The 24,038-nt window shown below is 49.3% G+C and overlaps 9 protein-coding genes across 9 annotated transcripts; 4 read left to right on the top strand and 5 right to left on the bottom strand.

Annotated features, from left to right (window-relative positions):
• Positions 1-52: 52 nt before the first annotated feature.
• FPSE_09772 (uncharacterized protein) lies at positions 53-739 on the top strand (the record flags this gene model as incomplete). Its single annotated transcript, XM_009262889.1, has 3 exons — positions 53-58; positions 94-245; positions 325-739. 3 exons carry the CDS (start codon positions 53-55, stop codon positions 737-739), a joined length of 573 nt encoding a protein of 190 aa, XP_009261164.1.
• A 748-nt stretch (positions 740-1,487) lies between these two features.
• Positions 1,488-2,310, top strand: FPSE_09773 (uncharacterized protein; the record flags this gene model as incomplete). The annotated part of the gene is made up of 4 exons (XM_009262890.1): positions 1,488-1,583; positions 1,638-1,743; positions 1,789-2,229; positions 2,282-2,310. The coding sequence occupies 4 exons, from the start codon at positions 1,488-1,490 to the stop codon at positions 2,308-2,310; spliced, it is 672 nt and encodes a 223-aa protein (XP_009261165.1).
• A 1,760-nt stretch (positions 2,311-4,070) lies between these two features.
• FPSE_09774 (uncharacterized protein) lies at positions 4,071-4,960 on the bottom strand (the record flags this gene model as incomplete). The annotated part of the gene is made up of 2 exons (XM_009262891.1): positions 4,071-4,467; positions 4,515-4,960. The coding sequence occupies 2 exons, from the start codon at positions 4,958-4,960 to the stop codon at positions 4,071-4,073; spliced, it is 843 nt and encodes a 280-aa protein (XP_009261166.1).
• Positions 4,961-5,623: 663 nt separating this feature from the next.
• On the top strand, positions 5,624-7,186 carry FPSE_09775 (uncharacterized protein; the record flags this gene model as incomplete). The annotated part of the gene is made up of 3 exons (XM_009262892.1): positions 5,624-5,714; positions 5,806-6,792; positions 6,876-7,186. The coding sequence occupies 3 exons, from the start codon at positions 5,624-5,626 to the stop codon at positions 7,184-7,186; spliced, it is 1,389 nt and encodes a 462-aa protein (XP_009261167.1).
• Positions 7,187-8,598: 1,412 nt separating this feature from the next.
• FPSE_09776 (uncharacterized protein) lies at positions 8,599-10,380 on the top strand (the record flags this gene model as incomplete). The annotated part of the gene is made up of 3 exons (XM_009262893.1): positions 8,599-8,876; positions 8,932-9,169; positions 9,217-10,380. The coding sequence occupies 3 exons, from the start codon at positions 8,599-8,601 to the stop codon at positions 10,378-10,380; spliced, it is 1,680 nt and encodes a 559-aa protein (XP_009261168.1).
• A 1,854-nt stretch (positions 10,381-12,234) lies between these two features.
• Positions 12,235-12,555, bottom strand: FPSE_09777 (uncharacterized protein; the record flags this gene model as incomplete). The annotated part of the gene is made up of 1 exon (XM_009262894.1): positions 12,235-12,555. The coding sequence occupies one exon, from the start codon at positions 12,553-12,555 to the stop codon at positions 12,235-12,237; it is 321 nt and encodes a 106-aa protein (XP_009261169.1).
• A 455-nt stretch (positions 12,556-13,010) lies between these two features.
• Positions 13,011-15,376, bottom strand: FPSE_09778 (uncharacterized protein; the record flags this gene model as incomplete). The annotated part of the gene is made up of 6 exons (XM_009262895.1): positions 13,011-13,333; positions 13,375-13,565; positions 13,952-14,037; positions 14,585-14,746; positions 14,795-14,970; positions 15,211-15,376. The coding sequence occupies 6 exons, from the start codon at positions 15,374-15,376 to the stop codon at positions 13,011-13,013; spliced, it is 1,104 nt and encodes a 367-aa protein (XP_009261170.1).
• Positions 15,377-15,456: 80 nt separating this feature from the next.
• Positions 15,457-19,877, bottom strand: FPSE_09779 (uncharacterized protein; the record flags this gene model as incomplete). Its single annotated transcript, XM_009262896.1, has 4 exons — positions 15,457-15,751; positions 17,788-17,978; positions 18,851-19,143; positions 19,649-19,877. 4 exons carry the CDS (start codon positions 19,875-19,877, stop codon positions 15,457-15,459), a joined length of 1,008 nt encoding a protein of 335 aa, XP_009261171.1.
• Positions 19,878-23,031: 3,154 nt separating this feature from the next.
• FPSE_09780 (uncharacterized protein) lies at positions 23,032-23,388 on the bottom strand (the record flags this gene model as incomplete). The annotated part of the gene is made up of 1 exon (XM_009262897.1): positions 23,032-23,388. One exon carries the CDS (start codon positions 23,386-23,388, stop codon positions 23,032-23,034), a length of 357 nt encoding a protein of 118 aa, XP_009261172.1.
• Positions 23,389-24,038: the final 650 nt, after the last annotated feature.

Genomic DNA, 24,038 nt, shown 5'->3' on the forward strand with positions numbered 1-24,038 from the left:
TCAAACTGCACATTCATTCCATCGACACTGATGGATGAAGACTTTAAACACCATGCCTGTAAGTCTCTTCACGTTTTTCTTGGGTACAAATAGTTGCTTTCGTCTCCCTCTCGGAGTTTTGTTTTCCTCATCAAACTATTCGACTATCTACAACAAGCAAACATCTACAGCAACAAATCTACGCACAGCAATCTCAGCATTTCTGAACCATCTACATCTACTAAATCTCACATCTACATCTTTCAGTATGTCGAACCGTAACAAGACCCCCCAAGGACAAGAAAAGAAGCTTCTGTATCTTCGTGGTACTGACCCCGAGTACAGTAACACCATGCCTCCTACTGGCCCGCGTCTGCACCTCCGCGGCATGTCAAACCGCAGCGACGAAACCGACCAAGACCGCAGCGACGGGAAGTCCCCTCGAGGCAAGTCATCCGGAAACCCCAACACTCCTAACCGCCGCAGCACGTTCAACCCCCAGGCCGAACCTTTCACTCCCACCACCACGTCGCCTTCCACTGACCCTAGCTCCGCAGACTCGTCTGCAAAGAAACCAAGCGTCCAGGATCAGCGCGAACAACTGCGTCAGATCAACCTCATTGAAGATGAGCGCGATCGTGTGGATGCTGTGGGTGACTTTATCTGGGATCAGAGTACCCGTTGGACTGATGAGCAACTGGAGGAGGAGAAGAAGGCGTTGGTGTTGGAGGAGCGAAAACAGCGACTTGGTCATCGGTAGATGCTCCTAGGTAAGGGGGAGGAGTGAATGGGGAGGAGTTGGGGAGTGTTCTACGATGCTGGCATTGTAGAGGATTGACACAATTGGCGTCGGATAGCTGTTTCTTTGGACAATTTATTTTTTGATGCTTTAGAAATTAGACATTGGATGATTTCTTAGCTTGGCGAATTGGTGTTCTTTATTAACTACAGTCTTTCATTCAATACATTTTTTTTTGTCTTGTTTAATCTGTTTCTTGCAAACAAAGACGTGAATTAAATTCTATATCAATACAGGTAATAAGTATGTCTATTTTTTTGTGACTGTAAGTAAATATTCTAAGAAAAATAGTTAAAATATCATAAGCCTACTAATTTCGTCTCTTATGCGTCCAGCGGCCAATTATTCTGATACCCTGAGGTCTGGATACTCAACCGTAGGGTAACCTCCGGATTCCGCTTACTGGACCCGCTTGTCCATCGGCGGAGTGGATCACGCTGCTCCGAAACACCATCGGAGGTCATCCCCGCGTCATTCTGACGCTTCATCAGAAGCCTCTCACTGTATGCTTGAAACATTTCATTTTGACGTCTGGCATGCGCAAATCTTGAAATAGCAACTCTTGGCGTGTTGAACGTGCAGCACGATTGATCTATCCATGACGTAACCTTCTGCAGCATGTCTGTCCATTTAAAAGACATCCAAAGCACGTTACTCAACTGAAGCAACGGCGATCGCAAATTTTAGCTTGACGACATTCGAGATCACCATGGCTTCAGAAGATATCCCCGTTACTAACGAAAGCATGGGGCAGCCTCTTTCGGCGAAGAACCAGGTCCTTACCGCTGGCGCTGCAGTGACACAGGTACGTTGAAGCTCAATTGAACGACTCTAAATACTGTAGACTCACGATGGACAGGAGTTTCGACCGACAAAGCACATTTGTGCTCATCTCAACGCTTTCCATGCCTACGCCGATGATCCCTCTCGCTTCGTGGAAACAAACCATTACTGCGCCCATCTAAGTACGTCGTGCCCATGCATCTCATTTCCCTACTAACACTTCCAAGACGAGGACGTCCGCCAATGTCTCCTCTACGACTCCGACACACCCAACGCACGCCTCATAGGAATAGAATACATGATCACCCCCAAGCTCTACGAAACACTCGACCAACAAGAGCGCCAACTCTGGCACTCGCACGTATACGAAGTAAAGTCGGGAATGCTCATCATGCCGAACCGCGCTGTCCCCGAAGCAGCTTGGCAGGTAGCTGAGAACTACGAGATGGAACAGGTGGTGCAACTGTACGGAAAAGTGTATCATTTGTGGCAGACGGACCGCGGGGATACGTTGCCCCTAGGAGAGCCGAAGCTGATGACGAGTTTTACGGCGGATGGGCAGTTTGACTTTGAGAAGCATGTTGGGGAGAGGGATGCGAGGTTTGGCACGGATTGGAGGGTTAAGAAGGAGGCGAGGAAGGATATTCCGGAGCCGGTTATTCATGATGGTGAGTATTGTTCGTGTGTTGGGTGATTAAGGATTGAGCTAACGGTTTGTAGATGCGGATCGGGCTTGGAAGCAGGCCTAAGGGTATCAGAAGAATTAGCCGCTGGAAGTATAAGAGACGAAATCACTAAATCAGCTTATGCTACTTAGACTATAGTCTTTAGGCTATTTATTTTTATAACCTAAGACTTAGGAGGTCAGCTTTTCTGCTACCCAGTAGGAAGGGTAATTGATGAGAGCGAGGACTGGTTAAAGTGGATTGAGGTCTGGAGCTTGCATCAACAAGAGTCACCAGAGCAAATGGGGGTTGTAACGCCCGGAAGGAGGTTACTGCTTAGTCATGTATTTTAGTGGGCTATAGGCAGCGCCTTCTGCGCTGTAGCCCGCCGAAGCAACTTAACTCAATCAACCACCTTGCATTACCACCCTGGCCTATCGATTTCTCAGGGTTCTGGCCATATACGACGTTGCAACCCTCAAGCGCTGGAAACTTATCGCCGGCTCATGTGAGAAGTATAAGCGCAATAACGCAAAAAGGCGGCATCGCCGAGATTTGCACAATGCCACAAGGCCCACGCATTTGAGACCTGAGCCACTGCCACGAAGAGAAGAGGAGAGGCAGCGACCTGGGAGAAAGAGGAATCCTACAGTCGATATGGTGGCGATGAGCACGAGAGGGGATACGGGGGTCGGCGTCAGAAGCAACGCCATCGATCACCCCTCCAGGTCCCGATAGATTTCACTTTTTCCTTTGATGATTTCGATCCCATGGGACAAATCGTGCCTCTCTCTAGCAGCGCTGGAGACGTGTCAGTAACGACACTGCCACGCCAAATGGCCCCAACTCAGCCGATTGCACGACCCCTTCCGCCATTTCCTCTCGCACTACGTCTCAGGACCGGCCTTGTCATCGAACCGGTTGAAGTTTTGAGTCAGCGCGAGTACGCCGCAGTCTAAGCCAGTGTCAGTACCACCTTGTCACGAACCGACTTCCTACCTCAGGATGGTATGAAGGCCACAGACCCTCAGGGCAGATGATGAGATGAAAGGCGTCATTAAAAGTAAGTCTTGATCAGAATCATGGGTTATAGCATTGCTAATATGAAGGAAGGGGTTAGGTTGCACGAGTAATTAGGATTTTCTTGATCAGACATGCCGACAAAGCTACTGAAACAATCCAGAAGGATTTAAATGGGATGGTCGGTTGGCCATGGGATCAGCTTAACGGGGATTTCGGCTTCTTCCCATGCTGCGAGTCATTGCGATGTTTTGTTTTTTGTCTTTCAAACTTTGTACAAGTCCGATATTGTGATTCGATAGACTCAATTCTTTACTTTCTGTCCTATCCTCATCGTACAATTCGCGATGCATCTTAGTGTGCTCCAGGCCTCAATCCCGCCCGACTAACAATCGTTTTCCTTCTTCCAAGCCTGATCCGCATCTACAAACGTGATAGTTGAGTCCCTCTAGGCTAGTATTCCTCAGCACAGACTGTCACTCTGATGCAAATAGTCTACCTTGCTGTCGAGTGACAGATCTTTGATAGTATCCGGCAACTGGTGGATGTGCAGTTAGTCATGTCTGTGATGGAATTTGTCCATAGCTTTGTGTTGAGCCTGCTTCTACTCTATAAGTGTAATGCATCGAGGGTTGCTTCGGCGTTTAGAGCGCAGACATTGCATGTGGATTGACAGCCAAAAGAATGGTAAATGGACATCAAGATTGTCTATCACAATGGGTATCATCTATTATCGGAACTTTATCGATCATGATCGGATGCACAGCCGTCCTGTCTCCTCCATACATATGCACATCGAGCTAAGTCATCAAAATGCATCGTGTTCACTTCCCAATCGTCACTCTTTGCGGCAACTGCTGTACTCCCTGCGCTTGCTGCATCACTCTCGTATCGTGAACCTTGCGATCAATCCCCCGAAAGTCAAAAACACCCTCCAACTCTTTCCTAACCGCCAACAACTGCTCCTGAACCTTGCGTAGCTCCTCAGGCTTGTTATCCTGCACGACGTGCGCCTTGACGTGGAGAAACCATCGCTTCTGCTGGTCCACTGGTGTGAGGGAGTCGAATGATGGTAGACTGCCCAGTGGCATGGATTGTTGCTGCTTTGTCTCCATGGGAACATAGTTCTCTATGGGATGTAGGAAATAGTATCGTACTAGACAGAACTCAATCTCGTCCCTATAAAAGCGGTACATTTCCTCGATTGTTTCCGTCTTGAACCTGCACCTTGTTAGCGACCGTAACTCAATTGCAATTGCTGTACTCACGTGTGGTTGTTGTCGCGCATAAGTGAAGGCAACATCTTCTGCTCCCAAAGCTCAACCTTTTTCCTCTGCGTAAGCAAAGGCTGACCCCTCGGCGGATCGGGAAAGTCCGTCCACTTCAAGACACCCTGTGTCGCATCGAGATCCATCGCAGGCGCATTAGCCCCCATGTCGCGATCCTTGAGCACATCGTAGCGTGTCTGGAGAATGAAGGACTGCCGCGTCAAGTTCTGGTGAAGCTCTTTCCACAGGAAGCCCGTGTTGGGAGGGCTTATGGGTTTCTTGATGGAGCTCTGGTTGAAGATTCCCATGGGTCGCGGGGGTCCCTGGAAGTAGAGGACTCGTTGGATAGACTCCCAGGGATCCATGTTGGTGAGGCCGCCTAGGACGGAGCATGCGCCGGCGAAGTCTTTGTCCTCGATGAGGGCTGTGAGAAAGATTTCGTGCATTTTGGTGGGCTCAGAGGTGTTGCTGGCCTAACTGATGACTGTGTGAAGGTGTTGTATGTTACGGTAATGTGTTCAAAGATGTAAAGGGAATGCGCTTCATGAACAACAGCTTGTATTGAATGCGACGAACTGAAGGTGGTATGAGAGCTACCCCACCAAAGCTTCTGACCAAAGAGCTGGGAAGTGGAGGAGCTACATGATTGGCCAGCAGGCCAGATAGTGGAGCTTTTTGCTCGGATACTCGATTGTTCCGTTGCTGACTGTGCAGTCTCACACGTGACTTCGTGATTGAGTTCGTGTTTAGACGTGAGGAGCTAGGAGAAACATTCAGAACGTTGGATAGTGGTTTGAACAATGGAGTCAATAGCAATTAAGAAAAAGTTTTATAATCATGTTAAGAAAAATAAACAATATTAGATACTACCGTAATACAACTTCAATTTCTACTTGATATCACCTTTTTGCCGATTTCATTGTGAGCAAACAATGGTCTAGGTTAGGTACCAGGCAAGAGGTCAGCTAATGGCGTGGCCGCGCCAGCCTGGATCCTTAGTCCAGCTTGACCCTGCATGCACTTTACTGAGACAACACTATAGATGCTTATCGCGTCCGATAACCACGACACAACCCGATGCAGCCGCTGTCGATACCTATAGGAGGAAAATGTCTTCAGATGATCAGCCCAAGCGCAAGGCCTCTGATGCGCCTGTGTCTCCTCCGCCCATCAAGCGCAAAGTCCAGAGCGGCACAACCAGTGAGTACGCGCTCCGAGCTCCAACATCACCATCGTTCTACAGCTACAGCACCGCCGACATAATGAACTCTCCGTTAACGTAACTGCCTAGAGACTGCTATAGCAAACTTCTTTACGCCGACGTCACAGAAGCCCAAGGACCCTATTGTCTGGTCTGAACGAAGCCCCAACAATAACGATGACATCCCCGGGACACTCCTCGTCGGTCGATTCGAACCCGAGAAGAAAGAAGACAGAAAAGTAAAGAGGAGGAAGATAGCCGCTTTTGATCTCGACTCAACCCTCATCTCTACCTCATCAGGGAAGAAACACGCCAGCAGCGGTACCGATTGGAAATGGTGGCACAACTCCGTCCCCACCAAACTACGGGAGCTGTATCAAGATGGGTACCGGGTCGTGATCCTATCGAACCAGGCCGGATTGACATTACACTTTGATGCAAAGCACAAGGGACCCAAGGCCAATGCGCAGAAACGAGTTTCCGAGTTCAAGCAAAAGTGTAGCGCCGTCCTCAATAGTCTCAACCTTCCGACCTGCGTCTACGCGGCGACCGAGCACGATATATATCGAAAGCCGAGGATTGGTATGTGGAAAGAGGTCTGCGACGACTACGACATCCCGGAGACCGAAGTCGATTTGGAGAACAGCGTCTTTGTCGGCGATGCAGGGGGTCGCACGGCGGGCATAGGCAAAGGCCCGGGCGGGGTCGCGGCCATGTCGAAAGATTTTAGCTGCTCGGATCGGAACTTTGCCCACAACGCGGGAATCAAGTTCATGACGCCGGAGGAGTTCTTTCTGGGCGAGAAAGCTCGGAGTTATGCTCGTGAATTCGACCTGGCCGAGCATCCTTTCAGCGACGATGCCTCATCGGGGAACTCCGTTGTGACTCTGGACAGAACTAACGACCAGGACATTATCTTATTCTGTGGGCCGCCCGGGGCTGGTAAAAGCACGCTTTACTGGAAATCCCTCAAGCCTTTGGGGTATGCGCGTATCAACCAGGACCTGCTCAAGACTCGCGACAAGTGCGTTCAAGCGGCGAAAGAGCATCTCCAAGAGGGAACATCGGTCGCGATAGGTGCGTTTCCCCAACTTGGATACCCCCCTGCACATACCCCATTTCCTGTCCCCCTCACGGCGCTAACCAGGGATTCTTTGCAGACAACACAAACGCCGATCCAGCGACCAGGACGGTTTGGGTAGAGCTTGCCAAGGAATTCGGCATTTCTATCCGTTGCGTGTGGTTCAAGACGCCTCTCCAAGTGTGCGAGCACAACAACGCGGTGCGGGCGCTGAACGAGTCGTTGAACCCCGAATCGAGGCTTGTGCTGCCTAAAATGGCATTTACGAGTTTCGCAAACCGTTTCAAGCCACCAAGTGTCAAAGAAGGTTTCCAGGACATTATCGAGGTTCAGTTTCAGTTTCGTGGTACGGAGGAAGAGTATCGCATCTGGGGCCGATACTGGACCTGAGTATCCGTACCATAGATTTCTCAGTGTTTACAAATAGAGTACGAGGGAGTCTTTGTCATGATCATGCCATCTCCGCATTACGAAAATTTATTCTTCCTCATGAGCTCCAAATTCTCTCTTTCCCCTGCTTGTTCCCCGTTTATCAGTACGGTTGATGGGGTTCCATTTGCCTTCTTGTAACTCTTTTGGGGAAGACCAAGCGATGAGAGTAGCATCCTGGACGGAAGCGAAGTGAGAAATGGATCCGTTTCCCACGCGGTCTACGGAGGATTGAACTAGCCTGCTCACAGTGAGAAGGGGTTCTGGGGTAGTCTAGGCCTGTGGAACGTGCTCGGTGGTTAGAAAAAGAAACCGAACGACGCTTAATCGGGTCAATCTCCAAATGAATCACTCCCTAGACCAGGGTGGGAAATCTGTATCCGCTCTGTAGGCACCAGCGAAAGGACTGCGAGATGTCACCTGGCCACTCATGTCTCGTACACGAGTTTCTGGTTGAAGCAATTATTGAATGATAGTGGGCCATCAGAGAATAAACCGGACCGATCGACACCCTTTGGGAAGACGCTACGAGTTCAAGCTTAATTGTTTGGTCTTTGTAAAGATCAGCGTTTCGTGGGGGAGATGAGAGAGGAGAGTGGCATGATTTTGCGGAGATGAGATCTAGAACTTGGGAATGCTACCGTGACCCCATTGTTTAAGCGTCGTCGCTTAGGATTTATGGTTGTTTTATGCTTGATTCCAACGTGCATCTTTCTGTCTGTCTTTGGGGATATCTTTTGAATGAAGTTGTTTTGGTTCCTTGGCTTTTGGGGAATTATCAACGGGAATTATTTTACTTCTCCAATGCCCAGCCGGCTCGATTTGCATTGGCACGACTTGGCGTAACGTGGGATTTGATTGTAGCGGCTGGGCATTTCCGATTGATGTATCTTGGCAAAGCCACCACCAAAAAAGTGTGTGTAGGACACTGACGTCGCTAATGTATTCCCTGGAGAGTGTGTGGAGAGTGTGGAGGGGGAACATGTTCGGGCAACAAAATTGAGAACCTGGTTCTTGCCCGTTTTTAGTCAAGGTTTGGGCTTCTCCACGGGGGAAGGAGGGACTGTCACCGTTTTTAATGCGGAGGGCATGGAAATGGAGTCCCCGCTATTGGAGGAAGGAGTACCCACTGACCTTTTGGACACAAGATCTTCACCTTGACATACTCACTTTCTCTGGAGAAAGGATTAACCCCCACAACTGGGGTTAACCTTTAGAGTAATGGTCGGTGTAACGAAAACAGGCGGGGGAATCTCATCTCGTGGGGAAGACAGAAACATCATTTTATTATAAAGGTCTTGTCCCTCTTTTGTCTTTCAGTCCCCATCTCATCCCATCCTCTTTCCATCTCATCCCCTCATACAACCTACAACATGGCTGGAGGCGTCAAGAAACCCGTCAACATCTTTAAGCTCAAGGACTTGGGCGAGCCCGCCGGTGTCTTCAACTGGAGACTATGGTTCGCCGTCGTGTCCTTTGCGCTCCTCGGTGCCGCTCGAGGTATCGATGAGGGTCTCATCTCTGGATCCTTCAACTCCAAGGATTTCCAGGAAAAGATCAACTACGAGTCTTACACTGAGGTTGAGCAGGCCAACATCAAGGCCAATGTCTCTGCCATGGTGCAGATTGGTTCCGTTGGTGGTGCTTTGATGTAAGCTTCTTGTTTATTTACTTCTTTTTTTTCCCTCATCTAACTAACTGTTTAGTGCTTTCTTGGTCTGTGATCGCATCGGTCGTATCTGGGCTACTCGATTCCTCTGCACGCTCTGGGCTCTTGGTATTGTCATCTTCATGATTGGTGGTGTCAATGGAAACCTCGGTGCTATCTATGCTGGTCGCTTCATCTGTGGTCTTGGTGTTGGTCAGACTCCTGTCGTCGGACCTGTCTACATCGCCGAGATTGCCCCTGCTGCCATCCGTGGTCTCTGCTCTTGCATGTTCACAGTATGTTACCCTTCTTCACTTCTCACTATAATGTCTAACAAAAACAGGGTGCTGTCTACATCGGTATCGTCCTCGCTTACTTCACAAACTACGGCGCCCACCTCAACATGTCCGACCACACTCACAACCAGTGGCTCGTCCCCACAAGTCTGCACATCATGATGTCCGGAATCATCTTCATCCTCATGTTCTTCCAGTCCGAGTCTCCCCGCTACCTCGTCAAGCAAGGCAAGCCCGAAGAAGCCGCAAAGGTCCTTGCCCGTCTCCGCCAGCAGTCCCCCGAGAGCGACTACGTTGTCCGCCAGGTCGCTGAGATCCAAGCTGCTCTCGACCACGAACTCGAGGCCACAAAGGGTGTTGGTTTCCTCGGCAAGGTCAAGGAGTTGATCTTTGTCCCCAGCAACTTGTACCGTCTCTACATGTCCTCCATGGTTCAGTTCCTCTCCCAGTGGTCCGGTGCTGGATCCATCACCCTCTATGCCCCCGATCTGTTCAAGATTATGGGCATTGTCGGTAAGCAGGAGGGTCTTCTCGTCACTGCCGTGTTCGGTATCGTCAAGCTCATCGCCGCTGTCATTTGCGCTCTCTTCCTCGTTGATGTCATCGGCCGAAAGCGCGCTCTTCTCATCGGTATCACTCTGCAGACCATTGCCATGATCTACGTCGCCTCTTTCCTCACCAAGATTCCCCAGCTCGGTGTCGATGAGGACTTTGAGCTCCCCGCCGCCGATAAGGGTGCTTCTCGCGGTGCCATCGCCATGATCTACGTCTCTGGCTTCGGTTGGGCTCTCGGCTGGAACTCCATGCAGTACCTCCTCACCGCCGAACTCTTCCCTCTCCGAATCCGAGCTCTTGCCACCTCTTGGGCCATGACTCTTCACTTCGCCAACCAGTACGGCAACTCCCGCGCCGTCCCCAACATGTTGCTCCCCGTTGCCAAGGGCGGTATCTCCCCCAAGGGTACCTTCTGGTGCTTCGCCGCCGTTACCTTTGTCGGTGGCCTCTGGGTCTACTTCTCCGTTCCCGAGACTAGCGGTCGCAGCCTTGAGAACATGGACGAGCTCTTTGAGCTTCCCTGGTACAAGATTGGTCTTCACGGTAACAAGCACGTCGAGGAGCTCGACGAGGCCCGTGATGAGAAGAAGCGCTATGCTGATGAGGCTAATGCCACTGGCATCGAGCTCGAGCACCAGCGCAAGCAAGAGGCTTAAATGTTTAAATGGTTACAAGTGGAAAATTGGCCTGGCGGTGCCGGGACCTTGGTATATAGTCACGAATCCTATGAATACGAATAAGTAAAATTTTATTCTTTATGATACATGTTGTTCTTTATGATAAATGTGAGGTTCTTTATGATAAATTTTAGACAATTTATGATAGATTTGAGATCCCCCCTTTACCGTGATAGACCAGTCGCTACTCCATTTGTAGATACTCCTTCATGTTTGTGCACTGATGTTCCCGCTAGTAATAATCCCCCCCCAGCTTGCTCGGTTTGCCCAAATCGAGTCTCTTCTCCCACACGTCTCTTTGCATGCTGTACAAATCATGCCCAGAACAAGATCATGAAGACTCTTCCAATGTCTAGTCGTAGCTGTGGAATGCTAGGCTGGTAGGAATCCCCGGACAAGGCCCATAGGTTGTGAATTAGCTCTTGCTCATCGTTTGGTGTGAGCACGAGACAGAGACAGAAAAGTCTTCGACATCTGACCAGGGGACGAGTGCGGCGAGAGAAGACACTGTAAGCTATTCACACTTCCACGTCGAGGGCGCTGTGCCACCCTGGTAGTCTTTCTCTCGTGTATATATATATTTGTCGTTGTTGGAGCGAAAATGCTTGTGCAGCTTGTTTCCAGATGGGTTTCTGACGTTGGAGGGATTGATACCATTTGCTGCAGTACACGCAAACTCGGGTAGCGTTCTCGTTTCCATGAGTTTCTTTGTAAGGTATTAGTGGTGTCAAAATCATGGCCGAACATGTCACGTAGAACAATCCACGAGTACCTGTTAAAGGGCTGCGTCGTATGGGTCTTGATGACTTCGTCATGTTCGTCATCACTGCTGCAACATCATTTCTTGCTGTCTTGTCCTTCCTCTGTACCTTCGTTCTCTGGAGGTAGATCTTCATTTCGTGACGTCCTGGAGCTGTGGAAGTCGGGTGGTTGTAACCTTCATGTTGACAACTTCTGCGTTGAGTAGTATGTCAGTTCCCCAAGCCCAAGTTATGCTCAATGATGTCCCAGAATACGTGTTCTAGGGCTCTTCCCGACTTGGTCATTATCCAGTTGCAAGCTACTGTAACGACTAGACCATAGAAATGCCACAAATAAGCAAGTGATGTCTTGACAACTGGCCAAGGCCGTCGAAGTCACGTACACGAACTGTCCTGCATATGCAAAGAAGACTCCAAGAAATACTCTTGCGTTCTGTTGATGGCAAGAAGATAATACTGAGTTGCCCTCTTGTGCGTTTCCGTGACTGATATATATCGAACTGCTCCCAGCATCGGCTTCAGAAAACATCATTTGTTTTCCTTTTATATGAAGTGTGTGGTCCATCCAGGGTTTATGGACATCCCCAGTCGTGCTCCAATGTGGATGATGCCTTGGCCTCGGCTTCTTGTACGCGGGCAACAACTGCTGTCCTGAGCAGTATAGCAGGTCCTCCTGGTTTCCATACCTCGCGCGGCGTTTGGCCCGTCAGCAGGACTCTTCACGACAGTCTCGGGCCATGTAATGGTGTCGTATATACTGGGTGCAATTGCGTAGACTTGTTGGACCACTCATCGATGAGGTGGTTCATTACCAACCGTGTTTATTGTGAAGGCTTCAAGTCCGTTGGATGTGAGGTCGGTTCTGGCCCGTTTGTTCTGGTTCTGAGCCGTCTGTGCTAATGCATAACGGTCTGGATCATGCAATATGTCCTTAGAGCCGATGTTGTGACAACAGAGAAGGGACTGCTGTGAGAAATCGTAGGGATCCCGGATCGCCAAAGATATATACTTTATTGGAACAGTCACTTCTCCGACGAAAGGGGGTTGAGGTATGTCCGCTCTGGTCCAGCAGTCAGGACCGTCGCCCTTGATCGACTAGCTTGACTGTTTGGCTGCTAGTGAATTGAAGACTCGCCTTACGGCATTCCCACACCTTCATGAATGGCTCTATGGTAGCCTTCGCTGCAGTATAGCCGCACCACTGAACTTCCAGCTTTCGTCCTCTGCTATAGCGATGAGAAGCCAAAGTACACATAGTCATCTTGCAGACGTCCGTAGCGTGTTGCAGGGACTCAGACTTGGAAGAAGATTTGGTAATGATGTACAGGCAGTTGTCGTCCTTGTCCACCGGATCTTGCTCCGGGACACCTACTTGACCTGCTGGAGGGCACATCATGACGATCCTTTCCGCCGTTGCGCCATGTACGCCTCATCGACGATGCAGAACTGGAACTAGACTTCGCCGAGACTGTCGATCTCAGGTATTGGTAAACTCGATACGGTTACCGTCGGCCGGTCGATTGCCAATATTGAACGTGAGTCACTGTTGTCGATGGCGTCCCGGCTATACTGCTTCACCTTGGCCTCTCGAAGTCGGTGGCTGCCTCTCCTTTTGAGCTTCGTCCAAGGGGTAGGGGGATATTGTCGGCTTTGTCGCTGACCGCTGACGATTTGTCTCTCTGTGCCTGTCTTCTTGATCGTCGCTGGGGATGTTGTTCCGGTATATAAAGCGAAATGGCCCGATAGAGCGGTTCTCTATGCAAAAGGACCACGCCTTGTAGGTTGCGAGCATGACGGTGCGAAGCGGCTCTGCCCCCGCGCGCATAATTTGCCCTAGCCCGAAGATAGCTATAAGACTTCAGTCCCCTCAACCGGGGCGATGTACATAGCCTGACCATCGACGCCATATACGATAGGTCCCATTGCGACTCGACATACGGCAGTGCAGTCAATGTCGTTCAACCTTCCCATTGTGAAAAACTGGGCGTTCTCGTTCCCAGCTGACCAGTTCTTCCCGGCAAAGCACATGCTGTCTGGCCTCTCTCGCTTATGGCTCTTCTTCGCCTGGGTGAAATGTGCCCACTCGCAATCGTGATCGGGGTTGGACCTGATGTAGTTGTATGCGGGGGGCCGCACATTGTAGTCCAACATGACTTCTTGGGAGATATCGTCTTTTCGTTGATATGAGTAACGCGAAACTGCTCCCGCTTACGAGCCCTTCGCCGGCCGTAATGACGAGGGGACCACTCGACGGTGATGGTTGACAGGGTCCGCGAATGGCAATGGCTGTAGAACTTCGCATCGAGAGTTTCCAGAGCTTCGAGAGCATCGTGTTCAAGTCTTATGTCGTAGGAGACGAATGCATTAGGTCGGCGGGCCTCTTGGAGGCGCAAATTGCTAGGTCTATTCGTCCGTGTTCCGCAACCCCCCTTTGCCCGTTCTGGTTCTATTGTGCGATCCAGTCAGGCTGTAGGAAGTGAGGATTGCTTCAGACGTGCTGTATCAAGGTCACTTGCGTAAAGCTTTGAGATTAGGTCTCCGTGCGAGAGTTTGTTCAACACCCCGAAATCGGTCTTGTGTTTGCAACTCAGGATGGTCGAAATTCCCCGAGAACTGGTTGGGTCCCATGTTCATTTATCAGTTTGTAGAATCTGATCCCTTATTTGATCATGCGTCGGTGCTTCTCTAGAGTCTGAATATCTCTCATGAGGCCACTGTCTTGCTGGTAGAGACTGTTGCAGCGTTGTTTGTGTCTTTGTCGATGAGCAGGTTGCAAGTCCCTGACAGACCTTCCATCGTCAGATGGCGGACTATCCAGCGGAAGACCCGGGTCTTCTGGACCAGCTGGTGCTGGCCCGCGGGCCATTTCTGGGATCTGCGAAGGGTATATAGGTTGTAAAAAGTGTTCAACTTTCACCCAATGGCAGATGTGACTTAATCCTCGGCGCAAGATCAGACAGGTGACGGGCAAAGACATATGCCGGACCGCGACTCCTATGTTAGAGCTCAGAGAATCTGTCAATTTTTTGTTCAATGCGGAATGGACCCGCCAAAAGTATCCAAGCTGCGTGTGATGTGGGCATCTCACAATGACACACGTCGTCAAATGGCTGCATGGTGTTCTGACATAGACCTCCATCGTCGGTGGTAAAGTCTTTCATCCCTTGGCCTCAATGGGTAATGTGGCACCAAGATGTGGTCAAGAGTGTCTGTTGACATTCTCCCATTTGATCTCGAAATTGGCGTAACCCGGCATTCAGGGCGTTTTGGTTCTTCGACGATATCTCATAACGTTCCTTGAGATTGATACGCAAACGTGTCGTCGATATCACACACTAAGGCGTCAAATGCAGCTGACATAAAGATCGCTCCAAATGTGAGAGCGAGAGTACACTTCGCAACTCCCTGTCATTTCCACAGACCTCGTGTCTCTGTGGCCTGGGCAGCTGAGTTCTCTTCCGAATGTAAGCCATGCCGAAGAGTGTCCACTCTCTTTTGTCGTTCAAGACGGAGTCGCCCAAGAGAATCTCTTTGTGTTGTCGCTTAGAGGCCTGAAGCATCCAGAGACACCTCTTCCCGAATGACTAAGATAGCCCAGTAGTGCTCTGATGATCACAAAGCCGCACACCCACAAGAGTCTTGAAGCCTGCAATCGTGTACCATCTTGGGAAGATCCAATAGATGGGCTTGCTACGCATCCACCTCCAAGTCACCAATGTTCCATGTCGTGTGGGAGGTATCGGAAATGGCACTAGGATCAGCTCCGTTTCTGCATACTCCTTGCCTTGGATAGGAAGACCTCCCTTTCCTTATGAGGACATGGGTAAGTGTATAGCATCTTCCTTTCTCATTGCATTTGTACCAATTGGTCTGCATTTGCTGTAGATTCCGATCGACAACATCCCATCAGGGAATCTCAGTGCCCTGATAATGCGCAAGCTTGTTCCCCCTGGCTAGCTATGTTGTCATTGTCTTTTGATCCTTGTTAATCCGGAGGAGTCGCGGAAATGATGCATGCAAGCTATCACATCCATAGACTTGTCATTACCCATAGCCTGCATTCTTTCGAGGCGCTTCTCAAAATTGCGGTTCAGGAAAATGAATTGAATGGAAACGTTAAATTCCGGGATCTTGGGATCTTCGAGATTTGAGACCAGTTCGGTAGACTTCCATTTCAAAGCGAAGTAGGTTTGCGGCCACCAGTCAGCATCCATGATGAAACACCCCTAGAATTGCTTGCCATCTTGAATACTGCCCGAGGGTAGTCATAATACATGTAGACAAAGAGGACTTTCTAGGCCGCGTCGAGATACCATATAGCAATGATGGCCAGGTGGAATACCCGGCGCATGGCCTTTGCCACGTTTAGCTCTATAACATCATCCCCTTGGTTCTGAACATCGGCGACTGCATCCCAGGACTGGTCATCGCCAACATGCCCAATGCACGCATGGTATCCAGATTGTCCATGGCTTTCCTCGTACTCCTCCATGAACCTGGCCATCCCGGCTAGGCTGTCGACAACATACATAAAGACCATCTGGCCTGGATTCCTCCTCCAACTCTGCCAACAGATGGTAGCGTAGATCCTGAAATTTATCTTATGTCAATCATCGGAAGCATTGGCGTTGGTCTGCATATGAGGAACCTTTGTTGAATAGTTGGCAATGACTCTGAGCTTGGAAAGGCAAAACATGAGCATTTCCTGTTCTGTTGTTTGTTTGTTGCGTCTCCAATAAAGCGACACAGAAGCCCGGCCACATCCTCCCGCTGCTTCTTACGATAGCTTGGACTTGTAACAGGTTGCCGACTGCAACTTTGCTAACCAGTGGTTAGGCTTGGTCCCGGAGCAAGTTGGTAGAGTGTCGAACAGATCGTCGGAACAAAGGTTGCCGATCTCGTTCTTCTGGCATGTGTAAGACTTCGCTTCTCAAGCCATGCAGAGGGCTTTGTCGACCCCTTCAAGTCGTAATATAAGTCGATTACAGCTTCTCGAGTGTTTTGAACGAAAGGGTGCATAGAGAGCAGTGGCCCTGACGGCGGCAGTATTCCAGATCAATAATAGTTGATGCGTAGGGTCGCCGGTTCCATTTTGTTTTGGCGACATTAGCTTCAAAATGAGAAATAATCCCATCGTCGTCAGTGCCGATTTCTTCGGTCCCTGCCACATCGGTACCACGCAAGCGTGATCATTTGAGGAAACGGTCGGCGAGGGTGAAAGTAGCCACGAACAACGTTGTTGGTTATATAGGCGTGTTGTCGAAGATGTTTGGCAACTCAATCAGGAGAACCCCGTCGTAGTGCGATTTCCTTTATTTGCAATCTCGCTGCCCACAATATATCAAGTGCCTAGAAAGAAAAGAGGCATTTTGAAGTCCAGGTAAATTGAGAGCAGAACATCGTTCTCATCTTGTATGTTCTCCAACGAGTTTCCAGGCGGCCGTACATGTGTATGATAGACAGCTCGATCACACACCCTCATGGACTTCTCACCCAACAGTTCGGAGCTAGGTCTATTAACCAAGGGCGCTCCTCTCGGAACGGCCCAGGGTCCGCTGCCATAGACTCAGGCGCGTCTGGTCGGTGAACATAGCGTTCTTGATGACAGGAACCGTGGCGCGGAACGTTCCGATAGGTGTTGGTCCCAAAGCCGGAACCCAGATCATTGGCAGGTCAGGGTAGCCGAAGCATTAGTCGTTATTGTTGACTTCGTTGATAGCATCGTCGATCAATTCGTCAATACCCTCATTGTTTGTAACAGCTGCGTTTGCCTTCGACTTGAAGCCGTCAGGAGAAAGTGTATCACTTAGAAGGACGAGCAATACACTCGATTCGGTTGCTGAGACGATCGAAATGATGCATATGGGGTCAATTCCATGACACATTCGATCAGGTAGTAGGTCTGTTGAACTTTGGGCAAAGCACTACTGTTCTTGGTACACAGGTCATCACCATTAGCCACTGAGGCACAACGGTAGAACACTTCGCCTTGGGGAATAGTGATCGGCTGTACCACTGTATCGGAACTCATCCATGACCTCCAAGTTCTTGTCGACCAGCGTGTTTCTGGAGTGATATTTCATCATCCTTCAATAATTGGTGATTGAAGAGTCAAAAGAGTATTGAGAACACTTGTCGGCTTTAGTATTCGAGATAGTGGGTTCGTCAAAAGTCTGATTCATGCTGATGGCAAGATCGTATGCCCACGATAAGTGCTGATTATCCCGGATAGGCTCTTGAGATATATCATGAAAATAATAGCAGGAAACTCCACAGCCATGGAAGGTCCGCAAGTGAGGGTATAACCTTCTGCTCTGGGCACCCCCACTGAATCCAAGTGACCAAGTTGGCCACACTTGACTTCATGGGATCTTCGTACTCCGGTGAAATGTGCCGCAAGACGTTAGGCTAGATCAGTCTCAAAGGTATAATATACTTAGACTAGGCGTTTTAGACTACTTATCGTTGTAGCCTAAAACTTAGGAGGCCAAGTATTCTGTGATTTGGTGACTTGGGGAAAGGAGGGAATTGCCGCGTTTGCGTCAGTCGAGTTTCTCCTGCTTTCCACCTGAGCTTTGCGTCATTCTTGATAAGCTCGGGAATTATGTTGCTTATATAAACGTACAACTGGCTGAGATAAGCGACAACGAGACCGTGGATGTCGTCAAGTGTCCCCGGGATCAATGGTCCCCTTAATCTTCTCACATGAGCCGGTGATAGTTTCCAGCGCATGAGGGTTGAAACGTCGGAGATGACCAGAACCATTATTCCTTCTTCGTGTCGCAGAAGGCACATGCTTGAATCCTGTGGTGAAGCCTGTTGATATATAAGTGATCTCGAATTGACCCTCAGCCATGCGTCTTGCTCATGTGATCGTCTCCAATGAGCAATATTCATCGAGATCAGTACTCCTCTTAAACTGGTCATTAAAGGCAGGCTTACTGCTGCCTCTTCTTGGCTCGCCGTAGACTTTGGATATGGTCGACAAACACACGAAAGTCTTTAGCCTAGTTTGCTAGACCCCTGAACTGTGTCCTGTGTCTTGAAGTTGTGTCAACTGATGATGGCCGCCAACCAACGCCTCTTGGTGATGAACCAAACATGTTGGTTGTTGGTTCTTGCGGAACTCTGCTGGAACTTAAGGCGTTTCAAAACGGCATCTGCAATATCGCACATAGCCTTTAGGTAAGACTTTCGTTATCGTTGGAATAATAACATCTTTGTGAGAATAAGGTCTTCAGCAGCAATATCGATGCGGACTATACGAATAGTATCGGCTGCCTACTTAATATCGAAAGTAGGGTAATTGTCCGACACAATCATCAAGGGGAAAGGGTCTAGCATTATGGTCGATCCCGAAAGATCTTCCATGCTTATCTCCTTATGCGCCACTATGGGCAGTAAAGATGGTTCATCTTTACTGTCGATATCCGCAATGTGAGCATTGAGGATGTTAGAAACAAAGTCGGAAAGCCCAGCTTCGTATTCATAAGCCTTGTTGCCATGACGGAGGTACATCCAGTACAGACCACATAAGAGTGTGAACAGTTGCACGGATGAGTGTCGCTATTTCCGTCTCGACGGGTAAGAAACTGGTAGCAACTTATAATTGCGCGGTTCAAATCTTCCATTGAGTACTTTCCAAGAACAACATGATCATTATTTCCGCCTTCGAGTTCTTATTGTACATCTAGGCCGTGGAGAAGCATGAATCGGATAGGGTCGATGCAAGAGGTCTTTGCTGAGTTGGTCATCGAAGGGTTGTCTCTATAGGTGACTGGGATAAGCATCGGTCGATTGAGGTTGCTGGCGATGTTGAGTGCCCATTCCTTCGTTGATAGGTTGGAATGCAATTTCAGAATATTGACTGGATTGGGGAAGTTCGTGGTCTTCTTAGCATCGTCGGGAGACTCGTCGGGAATATTGCCACCGGGTCGGTAATATTCGACAACAGCCTTCCATAGGGCTGTGACTTCGCATGCTTATCCAGAGTAGCAGCATTGCGGGATGCTTTGCTGATCGATGAAGTTGGTTCAGGCAAGAATGGTTCACAATGGAAGTTTTCGAAAGTCCCTTGCCGTGTCTTCTCAATTCTGTCTCGTTCATTTGTGCTCTCCGTGATGACCTTAGATATGGCCTGTTAGTTGTAGATCCAGCAGTGATATACTTGTTGAATTATGGGGATCGGTTGGTGATAGAGATCACCAAAGACGACTGAGGACGGAAGATCCATTCAAGGGGAGAATGGTGGGGGCTCTTATAAATGGGCAAAGTGCCCTGCCACTGGCAAATGAAGATGTCTTCACTATTGCAATCAGGATCGAAGTGAAAATGAGCAGATAGAAATCGACGTTGAAGGCTAAGACCGTATCCTTTGTAAATAGGTCGCCTTCTTGATGGGATACAATTGCTTCTGGGGATCGAGGACACTGGCCATCCAAGGTTCAGCACATCGTACATGGCTTGCTAGATACCAGGTTATATACCATTTGTGTTGATAGTGTTTGTGATGCAAGAGAAGTCCTCATACTGACCACCTTTCGGAACACTGCTGTAAGACGTGTCCTTGTCCACGGCGAGTATTCGTAGTAGTTTTGACTCCCGTGGTAGGTAGGATAATGGAAGTCGGCCGTGCGATGGCGTGATAGATGGAGGAAGACATGACTCAATCTTGATAGATCGAGGTTTGATAGGTGTAATGATACAGAACTCCATTGAATTGAATCGTGGCGTTGTCTGTGTAAAGTTCTTGAATTAAAGCCGCAACTATGTACCGCATTAGCTATCGTTCTTAATGAAGATAAAATTCAAGACTTACCTGTATAGGGCGATGTATCAATAGCTGCTCTGGTTCAGATGGTTAGGGGCTTTCGCGTCGTGGTCGAATATAGCCAGCATCTAGAATTCGTTCAGGTCGCCCAGGGCAGGGACGAAATTTCATTTGATGCGCCAACAGATGCCCTATTCCCCTAGGATGACGTCTCATGAGAGTACCAAGACTCGTTGAAGGCACGAGAAATGGCCAGTGTTGTGTTTAGATCGCAAATATTATACCCAGGGTGCTCAACAAGAACCATATTTTCGTTGGGTTCGACGAATGTGTGCGGTATGGTTGATTCGTCGGGTTGGCTGATTGATGATGGGGTTGGGAAACCTTCTTCCAGATCAAACTCGCGTGTGCCCTGGTCAGAGACGAGATATCGTGCTGTCCTGCGCAAGAAGAATGGTCTCATTGCCTTCGCAAACTGAGTACCGCACTGTTGGAGATAGGGCCACGTCAGAAGTAGCTTACTTTATGTGTGTAATGGAATTTTGTTCCTCAATAATCTCTTCGTTCTAGTTGACTTCCACTGGTATTTTCGAACCATGTTGTCGCTGCGTGTTATGTAGGCCCTGCTGGATTTCAAGGAAATCGTTTATGTCGAGTTCACACGCTAACGGTAGAAACGTATCCCGGAGGACGTGTGCTTCCGGAGGGACAGGAGAGGGTTGCGGGAAAACATTGGGCAGCCAAGTCTATTATCTCGGTCGGGAAGCTTTGAACCTGCAGCGCCAGAGCTAGAGCTGACTTCGTTTTGTGTAAGGTCGAAAATGAACAACAGATTGAAGACGTGGTCTATATGACGATTGTCAGCAGGTTACTCAGAAGTAGTAATGGGCTTTTGGTTACGTTACATCTATTTTCCGAGTAATAAAACCACGGATCGACAGCAAGTATGAGAGGCGCAGCCCTTGTCTCAGTAGGCGACACTGATGAATTCGTGGGCCGCGTTAAGATGAGCTTATGATAGAATGAATACTGGTTTGTCTGCGTGCTGGCGTATGCCTTCCGAGTGCCAGTTGTGATGGCCTCTGAAGTCTCTGAGTATAGAAACAAGTAGTCTAAGAAGCATAGTCGAAGCTGTCATCATTCCGCAGCAGCTCGAGCGTGGGCATAGAGTCCTCTGATGTTGATACCTTGTGCCTTTGCCAACTCGTCCCAGAAGTTCTCCCATCCGGGAGCCAACACATACAGCGTCTTCAAGCGACTAAGGTCGCGGTCAAATACACGACGGTGAATTTTATGTGGCCACACGCTTAAGTACTCGACATTGCTTTTGAGATAATCAGGGAAATTGATTCATAGCGCCGTAGTACGACGCCAGTGACGAAAATGAGGTATCGGAATCCGGCCTTCATACGTAAGTTTGCGTATATTCTTGGAGGTCCAGACAGTGACTCAGTGCGAACGTTGGTGTTAAGCAATGAGAGTTCTCTCATAGCAGTCATCTCGGCTCTGTCGAAGAGAGAGAGAGTACAATAGTACCGCATATGGACGAATAGAGGATAACAGTTGGCCTTTTATCGGTAGAGACCCCAGAGATGTAGACTCGGAGGGCTATGCCGAACTTGTGTGATAGAGTTCGATTACAGATCTTCAAGTTATCGTCGATGATGGTAGGTATTCCGTTCTCTAGGGTTATCTCGGAGAGATCAGGTTGTCGTTGCAACTAGCACGGGGAGTGATATGCGGCGCGTTGTAAAGCACTAAGGTCGCTGAGAAAGCTACGATAGCTGTAGTTTCGATACCCGGTTTGAAGCCTAAGCTTCATTCTGGCGAGGCCATCAACAAGGTGAAGTAAATGTTATGCCAGTCCTTCATTGATGACAACAAGTCATGTGTTGACATTATGCCGTTGTAATGGAAGTTGATCTATCCCAGGCCCTTGGTGTACGTCCAAGTGCCAAAGATCATGTCAAAAATTGTCCATCAACTCCACTGCCCCGGTAGTCGGTCTGTCATGATAATACCGAATGACAATTGTTTCCAAAGAGGACAAGGCCTTCAGCTGCGCATCGACCTGCGACAAAGCCTCATGGAGGGACTGTAAATTGCTATTGCCGGGAGCTTTCCCCATAAGACTAAAGGCATTGCTATTGTGTACGTAAAACTCCAAAGTCTTGAGGTTGCTGCAATAGTCTCGGAGAAACTGACTTTGACTGGGTCGTAGTCATATGTTGCTCCCGCCATGTAATGCGACTCCAGGGACCTGGCATAGATGGAACAGGAAAGCGTCTCAAGACCTAGCAAAACAATGGGTGATTCTTGAATATATTAGATACTTTGTGGACATCCATGCGATCAACATTGTGGCTTCGTGTGATACTATCGCCTGATTTTGAAGCCAACACCAGTGAGATAAGCTGTGACAGTATCACCCTTCCCCGTGCTGGTCAAGTTGACGACGTCGCATAGGTAATATGTGAAAGCCGATTACGTGCCAGCCGGGCCGCGCTTTGGAAGGGCATCATACGGAAGATCTTCAGGAGCAGTTCGACAGGGATACCTTCGAGGGATTTTGGAAATGTTGACCACAGCGTAGTCGAAAATGGCGAGCATCGAGACCAAGAGGTTCCCGGATCAGCGGCCGAAGGATTCCATTTTAGCTACATCATGTCAGGGCAGACCTTTGCCCTGGCACTAACTTGCAGCAAGTTGGAACGTCAAACGAAGTCACCGAAGGTATCTCTGTCGCTTGGCCATCAAGAGGCGGAACTGCAACACGGTTGGTGTGCAGGCATTCGACTGTACCGTACGTTGTGGGCGCCAGCCGGAATGAAGCCAATGTTGACGAGTGCTGCAGTCGGGATGCTCTACCTATCAGCTCGGCTCAGGCCAATCGAAACAAGACCTCTGAGCGTCAAACATAAAGTCGTAGCTCATCCTTTAGACTAGGCAGTTGTAATCGAAGTCCTCCGTCGTCGGTAGACTTGATGCTTCGTCCACCGTGAAGGCCCAGTTTCAGGTATTCACTTAGCCAAATCTTCACCACCTTCTTGAAGTTTTTACTCTGGGAGTAATTCAGGACATGCCGAATTGCAGTCGAGATCAGTTGTACTGTTGAATCCTCTCGTCGCGGGTTAACATGTTGCTGACTGTAGTCAGAGTGAATGGATCTCGGACTGCTGTCTGGGGAGATTTGGCTGTTCGAGGTAAACAGATCAGCGCCTTGATCCATAGTTGGAGCCCCTTGATTCCCTCAGTGCCCAGCAGCACCAAAACGTCTCGCGACACCGAGGATCGGTTATGCGTGAATGAAGGTATAGTAGCTCGATAGCTGCTCCCGTCACAGACCCGTATAGTGAGGACAAGGAAGATCTTGCCGCAGTCTGGTGTATGGTCAGATTTGAGCACCGGGGCGTAGGCGATGGACGGCCGCCACGCGCCTGGATTGATTCCTGGCATCGGAAAGACAAAAAAACGCGGCAGTGGTGTTCTGTTCGAAATGGGCCCTTGTCAGATCTACAACGTCTGCGTTATATATCCCTTGCATGCTGGTGTCATTTACCCGGCGACCGAGGTCGTACACAAAAGCACACTGCGCTATGATGGCTGGCGTTGTCATCCCAGGGACCTTCTAGGTAGTGTCCACTGTCCTCCTCTCAATAGTACCACCATGTCGATGTGTTGAGGCTGGGTACTTGTCATTCTCATAAGCAATCTGCTCTTTGGCCATCGACTGCATAGAAGTCTCGGCACTCATTACTAGTAGGAGTCATTCATCTGAGTAGATGTAGCTCGACTTAGCGCGGTTGGCTCAGGGAGTAGAGATAGAGGCTGTAGAAGACTGCACTTCTCGCATCGTTTCCCCTCGCATATTCAACCCAAACAAAGCGCAACGTACTTTTTGTCGCGGTCCTGTCGCCAGATGGCATGTGGTTCAGGGGAAGCTGAGCCAGCGGGGCGAAAGAGGCGGAATAAGCTATCGGTGCTGATCTCCTGCGTCAGGCCCCCGCAGTACGCACCGAGAAATTTTAGGCAAGCATGATCATTTTAGACCATCTCTTACAGATTTCTCCTAAGTCGTGTTGGTACATGCATAGACGTTGTCTGCC

This window comes from Fusarium pseudograminearum, chromosome 1 (assembly GCF_000303195.2).
Source record: "Fusarium pseudograminearum CS3096 chromosome 1, whole genome shotgun sequence".
Taxonomy (NCBI): Eukaryota; Fungi; Ascomycota; class Sordariomycetes; order Hypocreales; family Nectriaceae; genus Fusarium; species Fusarium pseudograminearum.